This window comes from Rhinopithecus roxellana, chromosome 12 (genome assembly GCF_007565055.1).
Source record: "Rhinopithecus roxellana isolate Shanxi Qingling chromosome 12, ASM756505v1, whole genome shotgun sequence".
NCBI classification, from domain to species: Eukaryota; Metazoa; Chordata; class Mammalia; order Primates; family Cercopithecidae; genus Rhinopithecus; species Rhinopithecus roxellana.
Genome location: NC_044560.1, coordinates 124,918,207 through 124,932,338, shown reverse-complemented (window position 1 = coordinate 124,932,338; position 14,132 = coordinate 124,918,207). Strand labels below are relative to the sequence as shown.

At 35.9% G+C, this 14,132-nt stretch overlaps 2 protein-coding genes across 4 annotated transcripts in view; one reads left to right on the top strand and one right to left on the bottom strand.

Moving 5' to 3' along the window:
- LOC115892367 (putative selection and upkeep of intraepithelial T-cells protein 1 homolog) overlaps positions 1 to 11,739 on the bottom strand; it is a 36,068-nt gene extending 24,329 nt beyond the window's left edge. For 2 of the 3 annotated variants that reach the window (XM_030913563.1, XM_030913565.1), the window contains exons 1-3: positions 11,639 to 11,739; positions 4,590 to 4,670; positions 2,632 to 2,979 (exon numbers count right to left, since the gene is read on the bottom strand). In XM_030913563.1, the coding sequence (XP_030769423.1) occupies positions 2,632 to 2,979; positions 4,590 to 4,665 (424 nt within the window). In that variant the 5' untranslated portion in view covers positions 4,666 to 4,670; positions 11,639 to 11,739. Of the gene's footprint in view, positions 1 to 2,631; positions 2,980 to 4,589; positions 4,671 to 4,807; positions 4,871 to 11,638 lie in introns of those variants that run through there. The other variant, XM_030913564.1, reaches the window with a different exon arrangement.
- The window catches only part of LOC104657143 (selection and upkeep of intraepithelial T-cells protein 1), a 175,897-nt gene that overhangs the window by 88,779 nt on the left and 72,986 nt on the right, over positions 1 to 14,132 (top strand). The window lies entirely within an intron of this gene.

The following is a 14,132-nucleotide window of genomic DNA, read 5'->3' as shown; positions in this document are numbered from 1 at the left end:
ACAGTACTCAGTGCAGAAAGAAATGTCAGTCAGTTATCTCCAAATTGCTGAATCAATTCAATAAAGCCTAATTAAATGTCCAAAGGCTTTGCGTGTATGTGTGTGTGTGTGTGTGATTTGATAAACCAATGGCATAATTTTTATACACGTACAAAAAGACATACAATTGCACATGTGTGAAATTACACATGTAGTAATTTATTTAAATTATTAGAGGACTGCTTGTACACCCACAGCTTGAAGTAACCTACATGTTCTTTAAAAGCATATGGCTAAAATAATTTCTGAATTATCCACACCGTGGAATACTTTGCCATCATAGAAAGAATAGGAAGATTCATATACTGATACGACATTACTTTCGGGGCCAGGTGCAGTGGCTCACACCGATAATCCTAGCACTTTGGGAGGCTGAGGCGGGCAGATCACGAGGTCAGGAGATCGAGACCATCCTGGCTAACATGGTGAAAACTTGTCTCTACTAACAATACAAAAAATTAGCCGGGCGTGGTGGCGCACGCTTGTAGTCCCAGCTACTTGGGAGGCTGAGGCAGGAAAATTGCTTGAACCCAGGAGGCGGAGCTTGCAGTGAGCCAAGATCGTGCCACTGCACTCCAGTCTGGGCTACACAGCTTGATTCCATTAAAAAAAAAATACCTTCAACTCATGTTACAAAGTTTAAAAAAAAGCAAGTTGCAAAAATATATTAGCAATTATTTTAAAAGTATCTATTGTACATCTATATGTTTGTATACACATGTACGTATATGTTGATGTACAGTATATTTGTTTATGCAGTATATTTGTGTATACACATATTTATATGTTAAAAAAAATTCTCAGGAAGTGGTATCTAAGAAACACATCACATTAGCTGCCCGTGAGAGGTGAAATTTATGGTTTCATGGTCATGGAAAAGAAGACTTTTTATCATGGATTTTTTAAATTACTAAACTTTGAATCTTGAGGAAGTTTTTATTCAAAAATAACTATGTAAAGAAAACAAAAAATAAAAAAATCAATTGCACTCCTATATCAAAACCATAATCATTAAAACTTTTAACAATAACATCTCATTCATAATTTTACAAACTAACTATTGAAATTTGACAAAAGATGTGCAAGACTTTTATGGGTAAACATATGAAATTTAACTGAAATAAAACTGAAGTAAAATTGAAAAGCTTAAGTTTTCATTGACAGGACATTTCAATAAAAATACATAGCAAATCTCTTAAAATTAGTCTATAAATTCAATTTTATTTCAATCGTAATTCCTAACAGAATATAATTTTATAATTACAATTTATATAGTAAAGGTCCAAAGCACTTTTGAAGATGAATAGTGAAGTTGTAAGACGTGCCCTATTGTATATTAAGGCACATAACTTGTAGTCATTTGAACAAAGCAGTACGGTCATAGGTCCAGAAGTTATGTCATGATGATTCAATAGAAAATTAAATTAAAAACTCATGAAAATATCCATGCACAGATAAGGACTTGATCGACGAGAGAAATGCCTGACAATTATTGGGAATATCCAATAAATATATAATTTAATAAGGAGAGACATTGTTACCCAGTGTAATGCCTATGTGACACAGCTGAATTTCTACCCTGCCCTACCTCTACTTATATTCAAGAAACATGGCACCTGCAATAAAAAGTTCCATTGTAACCAGACCAGCTGAGACTGGTTAGAACCAAGATGGCAGACAAAACGGCTTCAAAACAACAGTAGGCTTCATTATAATCTCATTTCCATGCAAAATGGCACCCCCACCAGAACCATGACACTTGACAATCATCAACTGGAAGAAGCCATATAAAGACAAAAGGGAAGGCAGCACTCTGGTTACCAGACGTTCACTCCCCAGTTCCAGAAAATATATTAATATTCCTCCCGTTAGTTTTAATGTCCAACTTCTTTATTAGAAAAACCCTATATTTTAATCTCCTCACCCATCGCTAATCAGGAAACTGATTTGTGAGCCATGCTCCCACTTCTCAATTCCGTGACCATCGAATAAGTTTACACTGTTTGAAACTGACTTTCAGTTTTATGTACTGGCTTTGTGACACTAAAGAAGGAAAGACTCCATCTTTGGCGAGACTAGCTTTGTCAATAACAACATCGTCCCCTCATAAATACACAAGAGTAAAATCCATATGGGTTAAGAACTAAATTTGAAAAAAGAATTTTAAGAAAGTCAAGTGTTTAAGAGCGATCAGTGTCTTTCCCAGTCTTTGTAAACCAGTTGGGAGTGGTGATCCCAAAACCAGTCCACCTCCATATGTTGTGCACTCTGTGATGAAGACACCTGGCAACTGATGTTCTTAAAATTTGAAGAAAAAAAAAAAAAAGAACCATAAGAAGTATAATGGCTACTTCTTGGAAAGTAGAAAAGTAAATAGCACTATTGAGAGGTACAAAGGTGACTTTAACGTAATCTAAAGGAACTATGACAAATTGCTAAGAGTATCTGTGCCACTATATTACTCTCTGTATTTTTTCAAAAAATTCTATTATTATTTTATTATATTTGAAAGTTGTAAATTTTAAAAAATATTCATGAATTTGGGGTCATGGAATTGCCAAGGAAATCTGAAGATGACTCTCCTGTCCTTACCTGCCACCCTCAGATCCACGATGCCTTCTTCATAGGTGTGGCCATCTTTAAAGAAGCAGCAATACTGCCCACCATCAAAAGCAGTGACGTTGTAAATCTGGAGGGTAATTTTGCCTTCTTCTAGTGCATCCTTCAGGAACACTGTGCGATTCGTGTAGTTCTGAACGCCTTCTCCAGGGTGTTCTTCCCCATCTTCATACAGGTAAATCATTTGGGAATGGGGATCCCGAAACCAGCCCACCTGCATGAGCTGTGCATTCTGTGGTGGGGACAGCCGGCAGCTGAGCTCAGCCTGGCTGCCGACCATGACCACGTGGTGATTCCTAGAGCTACTCACAGTGAACTGCTCTGTGGAGAGTTGAAGACCAAAGATTTAGTCTGAAGACTACAAAAGAATGCTCTCCTAGATCCTCTTTTTTGGGATGCTCTGACCTTTCTTCTGATTCTTGGTGGTGTTCCGACTTCAGAACTTTGCTCTCAGATATGTCTTTACTCTGATGGCAGTGTTTTTCCCCCAGACGCTCATAGCTGCCTCCTTCTCATCACTCAGGTTCCATCTTAAAAAACTACTCCTTGAAGAAATGTTTTATGATCGCTCATTCAACATTTCCCGAAATCACATTTCCTTAGCACATATCACTATCTGATATTTTATTTCTAATGCTTTTCTTCATTTTCTCTCATGACCTATTAATATGTAGGTAATGAAACAAAAAAAGTCTCTTTTTTCATTCTTTTTTATATCCTCAGTGCATAAAGCATTACCTGAACATAATAGGCACTTCATAAATAGTTAAAGAATGAATGGAGGATGCTCCAATTGTCAAGACGTGGGATGTGGAACCTGATTACTTTACAATCTTTACTTAAAAAAATACCAGTTACTTTTTCTAATATCAGTTTTTAGTGGGCTAAAAGTGGCCACAACAATTTTTATGTCCCTTCCATGAAGCAAAAAGTATGACTGTTCCTCTTGAATTAGTGTGTTCTATGATTTCTTTGTTCAGTAGAATGCAGCAGAAAACACGCTGCAATAGTTTCTGGGTCTGTTTTAGTAAAAGAGCAGCAGCCATTCTTTCCTGTTGTAACAATATTTCTTGAAGCCCTGAGCTGCCTTATACGAAGTCTGACTACCTTGTGACCACAATAGTAGAAAATCCACATGTAGATATGTCAGTTGACAATCTCAGCTAATCCCAACCTTCCAGCCTACTCCACCAAAACGCCAGACACCTAAGTGAAGCCACCTTGAGCCCTTCAGATCATTTCCTCCACCAGCAGATACACCAAGTGATCTCAGTCTATGTCACATGGAGCAGAAGAATCACCCGGGTGAGCCCTGGCCGAAGTTTCTGACCCACAAAATTGTGGATAGAATAAACTGATTGTTATTTTACATCATTAATGTTTAGGCTAATTTGTTCCAAAACTGTAGATAACTATCACATGGGTCTTTCCATACCTTTAGCTTTTGCTTCTCTATACTATGTCAAATTCATTTCTGTCTCTGCTAAGAACGTTTACCCCTCTCGTCATAAGTAATCTGAATTATAAAACCTAATAGTCCTCTGCTCTAAGAAAAATTTGTGGACAGCTCCCACTCACACTAACTTCTTTATGTGAAGTCCTGCTAATCCTATAAACTTATAATTCATATGGTTACATAAATGATTGTGGTGTGTTCTTAAATATAAGACATATTTATTATGATTTGCCAGTGAGAATTTAAGCTTCCTAAGGAGACATGTTAAACATTTATCTGTGTTGTCTCATAGGCACATCATCGCAACTCTGTAGCATAACAATTGAAATAACATTTCTTAATCTTAAGCTGTTTTAATACTCATTTCTACCATCGAAACTGGCATATAAGGGTAAAATCTGTAAAATAACAGTGATAAGCTTGCTCATTTTTTTCAGTGTAATACGCACCATGAAAAAGAAATAGATATCCCTACCTGAGGTGAGTACTGTTATCTGTAAGAGAAGAATGGCCACAAAGTATCCAGATAAAGAGGAAAATGCAGGCTCCATCACACCTGGAAAACAAAACCATAATACGGTATCAGGAAGCAAGAACCATAGTAACACAGGGAAATAAAAGAAATAAATAATTTTCAAATCTTGTCTTTTGAGAGAATTTCATTTGATGTGCAACCAAATGAGCTCATCAAACCTTAGGTGTCAGGTCCACTGAAATGATCTCTTCTCCCCTTTCCTTCGTATGTGTTGACTTGGCTTACCGCCTTTATCAGGTTAACTGTTCTGAAAGGAACTGTGGTAGATAAGAGCATAAAAGACGTCCAGAAACCAAGCTATGCACATTCCCACACTCACTTGGCCCCACCTGCCCCTTGACCTATGCTACTTGCTTGGCGGAAAGCCCTGGCTGCTGCTGCCAAAGTTGCCTCATTTCCTGATGCAAACGATGATTTGCCTTCTTTTGTTGGGGAAGGGCCAGTTTCAGCAAAACATGTTATGGGCATGGTCTGACCTAATTGGATCCATGGAACTTCTGGTTGTACCCACCACTCCCTCATTCAAAAGAAGGTGTGACCTAGATTCCCCAGTAGTTTCCCAGAGTACCTGGTTAAAATAACTCATTTGTAAAGGAGTGTTAAATGCCTATGAGATAAAGTTGGATGAATCTGATACAAGAAATAGGAGGAAGCGAGCAGATAAATACTTCTTCTTTCTTGTTTCATATACTAATTTTCCCCCTCACTTTTGCTACCGATTGTTACACCACCACCCCACTTCTCATCAATAGAGTGTTAGTAATACGTTTAAGCACAAGCTGTTTTTCTAGGAATCCAGATAGAGGGGGAAAAAAGACACTGCTAAGATACACATTTGCATGCTGGATTGCGGGGTACATATTTGTTTTCATACACTCAGTAGCTATGCAAAGTTTGGTTCATGAAGGACCTCAAATACGTCAATGAATAAAATGTTAGATTTATCCTCTAGAAAATGGTGTGCATATACGCAAAATATAAATGATGTAATTCCATGGTGAGATTTATGTTTTATAACACAAGAATATAAAATAATGTACCAAAGGAGAGAAAACCTACAGGTTAGATGGCTCTTGCAATTGTCTAATCTATTCATTAAAAAACAAATGAGATTGAAAAGAATAGAATAAATGAAAGCAGTGTTAAATGACTAACAGAGTGGAAGGACAAGTCACAGAGTTGGAGAAGATATTCACAAATATTCAAATGATAAAGAGTGCATATCCTGAATATTTATTTTTTAAAATGTTTAATTATACAAATTATTTTTAAGGGAGCTAAACCAGTAGAAAAACAAGTAAGACACTTGAACAGTTAAGTATAGAAAATAACCAAATAGCAGTAAACATAAGATAAGGTGTAGAACCTCGTTAAGAATCAGGAAAATGCATATTAAAACCATAACCAACTTTGAAGTGAACATATTTGGGAAAAAATAACAATACAACAATAAAAATTATAAAAAGTATAAAATAGAGCATAATAATTATTTATATACATTTATGTTGTACTAGGTATTATGAGTAATTTAAAGATGATTTAAAGCATATGGGAGGGTGTGCATAGGTTTTATGCAAACACTACATTTTATATAAGGAACTTGAGCAACCACAGATTTTGGTATTTGCAGAGATCCTGGAACAAATCCCTTATGAATACCAAATGATGACTGTATAAACTTAGAACTTCCATTCAGAATATCCATAAAGAATTCTTATAATTTTATAAAGACAGAAAAATTGACAAAATTGCTTGAGTCGACACTTCACAAAAGAAGATATCTGAATGGCAAATAAGACACATAAACATGATCATCATTTGTCACCAGGAAATACAAATTAAAGCCACAATAAGGCACCTCTGCACATTTGAATAGTTGAAATTAAAATGACTGACAATATCAAATGTTGATGATAATAAGGAGCAAGCAAAACTGTTGGGTATTTTTGGTGGAAGGATAATATAATACAATTGATACAATGCATTTAGTTCAGGAAGGTCAGCGGAGCAGCACTGTAGCCAGTACACCAAACTGACAAGGACAAAAAAACAGAAGAGGAGGAAAATTGATCAATAAGCAATCAGTTATTGACCAGAGACCAAAACAGTAAGGGTTTGAGGAGGAAAATTGATTAATAGGCAATCAGTTATTGACCAGAGACCACAACAGTAAGGGTCTAAACCAGCATTTGTTTACATACATGAGGACTAGGCAAATAAGCAAATATTTTTAAGGATAATGACAGCCAGGTGTCTTACAATGTGAGAAAGGAACTACAAATATAGAAAGGAAGTTAGAATACATTCTATGATATTGAGTTGAAATTGGAGCAATTCATATAAAGTCATGGATTTCAATATATACAGGTAGATAGAAAATTAAGTATTAAATACATATGTGTGAATAGTTAGATACATAGATATTCTGAGTTCTGTCCACTGGCAGCACCCAGGAGCAACAGCTAGTGCCAGATCTTGGTCTCTAAATACCACTCCTTTCTCAACAGAACCAGGTTCTTCCGACAAATAATTGATTCCAGGGTGTGTTAGTCTATTTTGGTATCACTATAAAGAAAAACTAAGGCTGGGTAATTTATAAAGAAAAGGGGTTTAACTGGCTCATGGTTTTGCAGGCTGTACTGGAAGTGTGACTTAAATAGAGTCTCTGAGCCTATTGGAGCTCTTTTACTATTCTTGCAATGTTCATAAAAATTTGAAATTGTTTCAAAGTTTAAGTAATAAAAATCTGTTACTTCTACACAAATAAGAATGTTGGTAAGCTACAGAATTATAGCTTTTTAAAAAGCCATGAGAGAGCTAAGAACACAAAGAAACCTAATAAACCAAATTCCAAAAAGTGAGGACACCTTCCTAGGTGAGAAGAAACCTACAGCTGATTTCACCTCTGGTAAAATTATGAGAGAAAAGAGAATCTACCATGAATAGGAGTAGTGCACAATAAGCTAAATTGTTAAGAGTCATATGTGGTCTGGGGGAAGAGCCCCTGCCACACAGAAAATCTGTATGCATCACCAATTCTTTATCATGGAAACTCAATTATTACATGGGAATAGTATACCAAAGGATGCAGACAGAGCACAAAAGGTTAGAGAGATTTTGAGGCATGCAGGGCCTTCCCCAAATGACTGCTGAAGATTCAGGGAAAGACAGATAAAGTGTGGTAAATCTTCCTAGAGACACCCTCATCAGTCACACTACACTGGTCTTCTAATGGCTGAGGGCTGGAAAAGAGAATGGAGAAAGATTGTCTAAGACACAAAAGAGCTAAAGTATGATAGGAGAGCAAAAAGAATTCCTTGGTGAACCAGAAAGCTGGCAATTGAACTGCAAAGCAGAGAGAAAGAGAGAGTTCAAAGTTCAGGAAGATGGCAAGTGGATTGAAGACATCTTTTGCAACTTGCTGGTCCTTGAGTCTTTGACCCTATTAAGGTGACGTCCTAATTCCACACTGAAAGACTTTGAAGTAAGTGGTGAAACTGAATCCAACTAAAGGTTAAACTGCCCAAATGCAACTCAAATACAAATTACATTGACACAGTTCCCCATATTAGCAACCTGACAAAAGAAGGACATATCCTTTTATAAGTAGAATTAGCATTAGTATTTACTCTTCATTGTCATGTCAATGTCTGACATGCAAGCAAATTTTATAAGACAATAAAAAGTAATAAAATATGACACATTATTAAGAGAGGAAAGAATCAATAAAAGCAAATCCAGAGATGGCCTAAATGTTTAGTTCACCACTTATAAACGTTTTAATAAAACTATAATATATACAATAACACATCTATTTAGAAAAGCGACAGCTTGCATGAGCAGATGGAAAATTTCTTCAGATAGGTATTATTTTACAAAAAAGAATGAAATGAAAATGCTAGACATGAAAAATATGATATTAGATATAAAGATAATTTGAGGGCTTAACAGACAGGACACAACTGAGAAAGGAGCAGTGAACTTAAAGAGAGACCAAAAAAAATTATTAAAACTGAAATTAAAATAGAAGGAAAAGTAAAAAAGATAGAAGGAAGCATTTATGACATTAACAGAAAGGAAAAAATTATATGTATGATCATCTCAGCAGAAGTAGAAAATAATCATTTGACAAGATTCAACTCTTACAATAAAACTTTCAAAATCTGAATAGAAGAAAACCTGTCCCCTTTAAAATATACAATTTATAATAACATCAAAAATTAAATACATTTGAATAAATTGAATAAGTAGAATATTTTTATAATGAAAACTGAAAAACATTATTTAGAGATATTAAAGATGACCCACATTAATGGATAGATATATAATGTTCATAGATTGAAAGACTCAATATTATTTATAAATCTGCTTTTAACCTATGGATTAAACTTAATCTCCAAATTCAAGTCGTCTTTCTGAGGAAATTGACATAATTTATATAAAATTTTATAGAAAAGGTCAAGATATAGAATATCCAAACATTTTTTAAAATAACAGAGTTGGAAACCTAGCATTAATCAATACAATAATCAAAATAGTGTTGTATTATCAGAGGAATAGTGTTGTACTGACAACGAATTCTTGACAAAGATGCAAAGTACAGAAAGTTCAGATCTATTTCTGGACTCTCTTTTGTTTCACTGATCTATTTGTGGGCTTTTACATCAATAGCACAGGCTTGATTAGTGCAATTTTATAGTGAGCTTCAAAATCAGATTCTCCAATTGAATTCTTTTTCAAGAGCCACCACGCAACTATCTATGGAATTGGAGAAAAGGCAAATCTTCTAAAAACAACTATTCTCCCGTGGAGAATCAACTTCTGGCTTACTACTAGAGTCTGGTAGAGATTGAATGCCTAATAATGAGACACTAAGTGATCATAATGATCTATACTGGCTAATGAACTGATTGGCCAGCAGGTCAGAATCTTGGAATAAACCAAGTTGGAAGATTAGTAACAGGCAGTCATGGGTCACGTGTGAATGTACTTCTCAAAATGAGCACAAAATCTTGACATATTTGTGAATTATTTACATAGTTATCCAAGGCTATCTATTGGAGAGGAAGTCTTCAATAATCAAGTGGAGAAGGTATCTCATGTTGTGAATATCAGTCAGGCCTCTTTTCTGAGAAACTCTGGTGCTTGTTTAATGGACTTATGTACAAAACGGCCATGGTGGTGGGATAAAAGTTATGCATAAGATCAACAAAATGGACTTTCCCTCCCCATGATTCTTCTATCTACTGAAACCACTGATTGCCCAACTGTCTATGGTAGAGCTTAAACATGAAGTCTCAGATTTGCAACCATTCTCCACTGACTGATTATATTGGACTTCTTCCACTATAGAGAGAAGATCAATTTTTCTCCACTGGATTATACAATTATCCTGTATATGTGTTTGTCTTTCTTGACTGCAGTGCTTCTGCCAGCATCATCAAGCACAGACTTATGACATTTTGTTGTCATTATGGTATTCAGTTGAAAATATCTTCTGACCAAGGAACTAATTTTATCATAAAACAAGAACATCAGTGAGTTCCTACTTATAGAACTGGCCAATCTCACCATATATATATTCCTTTACATGGAAACAGCTGCTTTTCCAGACCATTGGAATAGTCTATTGAAGACTCAGTTATGGTGCTAGCTGGAAACACCACCTGCAAGGCTGCAACACTCCCCCATAAGATGCAGTCCTTTCTTCAAATAAATAAAGTATATGTGGTGTTTTTTAATTATATTGCCATAATGCATAGCTTCAAGACTAGAGAGACAAAAGCAGAAGAGGTTTCTCTGTCATACCCAATAATCTATTCATTATACTCTCACTTCCCATTCCCACAGTTTTGAGTTTTGTCAGTCTAAAACACTTCCTAAGGGAGGAGTAAATTCACATGAGTGCCAACATCTGTCCTGGTGATATGGAAGTTGAGACGGCCGCCTGTCCAAATTGGGCTCCCATTGCCACTGAATTAACAGGCGAATAAAAAGGGAATGATTTTCAGCTATCAAGGGGAAATAGACACCATCAAGGCAGAAAGAACCATGCCTGGAGTTGGAGGACTTTTTTAGATACATGTAATCACTTCAATTCAGTAGTAAATATTAATTAAAGACCTCAGTAATGCAATAAAAGCAGGGCCATTTAGGGGCTTTAGGAATAAATATTTGGGACTTCCCACCAGATAAAGAGGCCCAATATGCAGAGGAATGGCTGAGGGAAAAGGAAATCTGGATCAGGTAGTGGTAAACATTATAAATATTATTTATAACTAGTTCCTGGAGAAGAGGACTGTAGCAGCTATGCCCATTTACTCTCTTGTTGGGGAGGTATTACAGGCATACTCCACAAAATCTTTTCTTATAAGACTAGGTAAGAAAAAAATATGTACTTGAAACCCTAGTGATCAGAGTTGATCAAAAAGCTTGCTATTCTAAGAAACATGCTTCTCTTTATAATACAGACATATGTCCACTAATAGAGTATGAAAGCACCCTTTTGATGGTCTGCCTCCAGATCATCACGCTGTGGTCCATTGACACTCAGCCTCTGAAGTTTCTGAAGAATGCCACACTATAAATCTGAGGGAGACCAGTTTAAATGATGCTGGTCATAAGGAAAAACCAGGATGAATCGTTGTCTTAAAGAAAAATAAGTATCCCTTACTCTCATTCTGAATCTGGACCTATTTTTTTCTAAATTCCATTTCTATTAATGTCTACAACCAATCTGACCAAAGAGAAGGCAAACTTGTCTTTGGTAGCTGCCCTTCTCAGCATCTATTTGCCTCTGCATTAATTGTGAGACTCAAAGTATTTATCTTTGTAAAGGTTCCAAAACTGGTCAATAGCAAACTTCCCTTCTTGAAGCAGAGCAGCATAGTAGCTCATATACTAGAAAAGTTAGATTTTTCTTAAAAATTACAGAATAAAATCTGAGACTCGTTGCTGCCTGACTGGAAGAGAAGCATTAGCCTACTCACCTGTGTATGATTTGATCAATCCAAATTTTCAGCACGTCCTTATTCCCTCTGTGTTCCCAGAAACATCACCTTGGTAACTAATGCTGCTACGTGGTGAGAAAAGAGCAGGGAAGTACTGAAATAGCAACTAGCTCACTCACAGTGAGTGATTCAAATCAGCATTAAGTCAAGCCAAGACAAGTCACTGCAGCACCAAACATAGCATAAACACCAAAGTATCAGCGAAACTCCTAAGTGAAGAAAATCCCCTCTTAAAGATAACCATACAAAATTCAATTTGATACTTTTTACAGCTTTAATGAGGTATAATTGACAAAACCTATGTATATTTAAGGTGTGCAACTTGATATTTTCGTATACATATACACTGTGAAATAATCACCACAATCAAATTAATTAATGCATAAATCATCTCAATCACCTGACATAGTTAACTTTCTATTTTGGGGTGCTAAGGACACGAAAGAACTACCCTCTCAACAAATTTAAACTATATAATACAGTATTGTTAATTATAGTCCTGTTGCTGTATATTAGCACTCTAAAACTTATACATCTTGCATAACAGAAACTTTGTACTCTTTGAACATCACCTCATTTTTCCTCCTCTTCCCGGCCCATGGCAATCACCATTCTACTCTCTGCTTCTGTAAGTTTGAATATTGGAAATTCCATGTGTAAGTGTAATTATGCAATATTTGTCTTCCTGTGACTGGCTTATTTCATGTAGCCTAATGTCCTCCAGATTCATTTATGTTGTCACAGACAGAAGGATTTCTTCCTTTCTTAAGGCTGAATAATATTTTACTACATATATATATCACTTTTTTAATTATTTCATTCATTGGTAGACATTGAGGTCTTTTCCATATCTTGGCTACAGAGAATAATGCTGCAATGAACATGGAGGTGCAGATATTTCTTCCAAATACTGATTTTATTTCCTTTGGATTTATAGCTGGAAGTGGGATTGTTGGATCATGCAGTAGTTGTAACTTTAACTTCTGGAGAACCTTTCATATGATTTTTCCATAATGGCTATACCAATTTACGTTCCTATCAACAGTACAAGCGTTTCCTTTACTCCACATACTCTCCAATACTTACTATTTCTTTTTGATAAGAGCCATTCCAGTAGGTGTGTGGAGATATGTTATTGTGGTTTTGATTTGCAATGCCCTGATGATTAGTGATGTTGAGGACCTTTTCATATGCCTTTTGGCCATTTTTATATCTTCTTCTGAGAAATGTATATTCAGGTTCTTTGCCCATTTTTTTTGTTGGGTTATTTTTTATTGTGTGATTAAGTTGAATGAGTTTCTTGTATAATATGGATATTACCCACTTATCAGGTGTATAGTTTGCAAATATTTTCTTACATTCTTTTTTTTTGAAATTTTGTGGGTACATGGTACATATATATGTATGGAACATGGTACATATATATGTATGGAATATGTGTGATTTATTTTTATTATACTTTAAGTTCTGGAATGCATGTGCAGAATCTGCAGGTTTGTTACACAGATATACATGGGCCACGTGGGTTTGCTGCATCTATCAACCCATCACCTACATTAGGTATTTCTCCTAATACTATCCCTCTCCTACCCCCTTTACCCCCCGACAGGCCCCAGTGTGTGATGTTCCCCTCCCCATGTCCATGTGTTCTCATTGTTCAACTCCACTTATAAGTGAGAATATGTGGTGTTTAGTTTTCTGTCCTTGTGTTAGTTTGCTGAGAATAATGGTTTCAAGCTTCATCCATGTCCCTGCAAAGGACATGAATTCATCCTTTTTTATGGCTGCATAGTATTCCATGGTGTATATGTGCCACATTTTTCTTCATCCAGTCTATCACTGATATGCATTTGGGTTGGTTCCAAGTCTTTGCTATTGTGAAGAGTGCTGCAATAAACATACCTGTGTGTGTGTCTTTATAGTAGAATGATTTATAATCCTTTGGGTATATACCCAGTAATGGGATTGCTGGGTCAAATGGTATTTCTAGTTCTAGATCCTTGAGGAATCGCCCCACTGTCTTCCACAATGGTTAGACTAATTCACATTCCCACCAACAGTGTAAAAGCGTTCCTATTTCTCCACATCCTCTCCAGCATCTGTTGTTTCCTGACTTTTTAATGATCACCATTCTAATTGGCATGAGATGGTATCTCATTGTGGTTTTGATTTGCATTTCTCTAATTTCCTCTTTAATCCTCATGATTTCAGTGATGATGAGCTTTTTTTCATATGTTTGATGGCCGCACAAATTTCTTCTTTTGAGAAGTGTCTGTTCAGATCCTTCACCCACTTTTTGAGGGGTTGTTTTTTTTCTTGTAAATTTGTTTAAGTTCCTTGTAAATTCTGGATATTAACCCTTTGTCAGATGGAAAGATTGCAAAATTTTTCTCTCATTCTGTAGGTTGCCTGTTCTCTCTGATGATAGTTTCTTTTGCTGAACAGAAGCTCTTTAGTTTAACTAGATCCCATT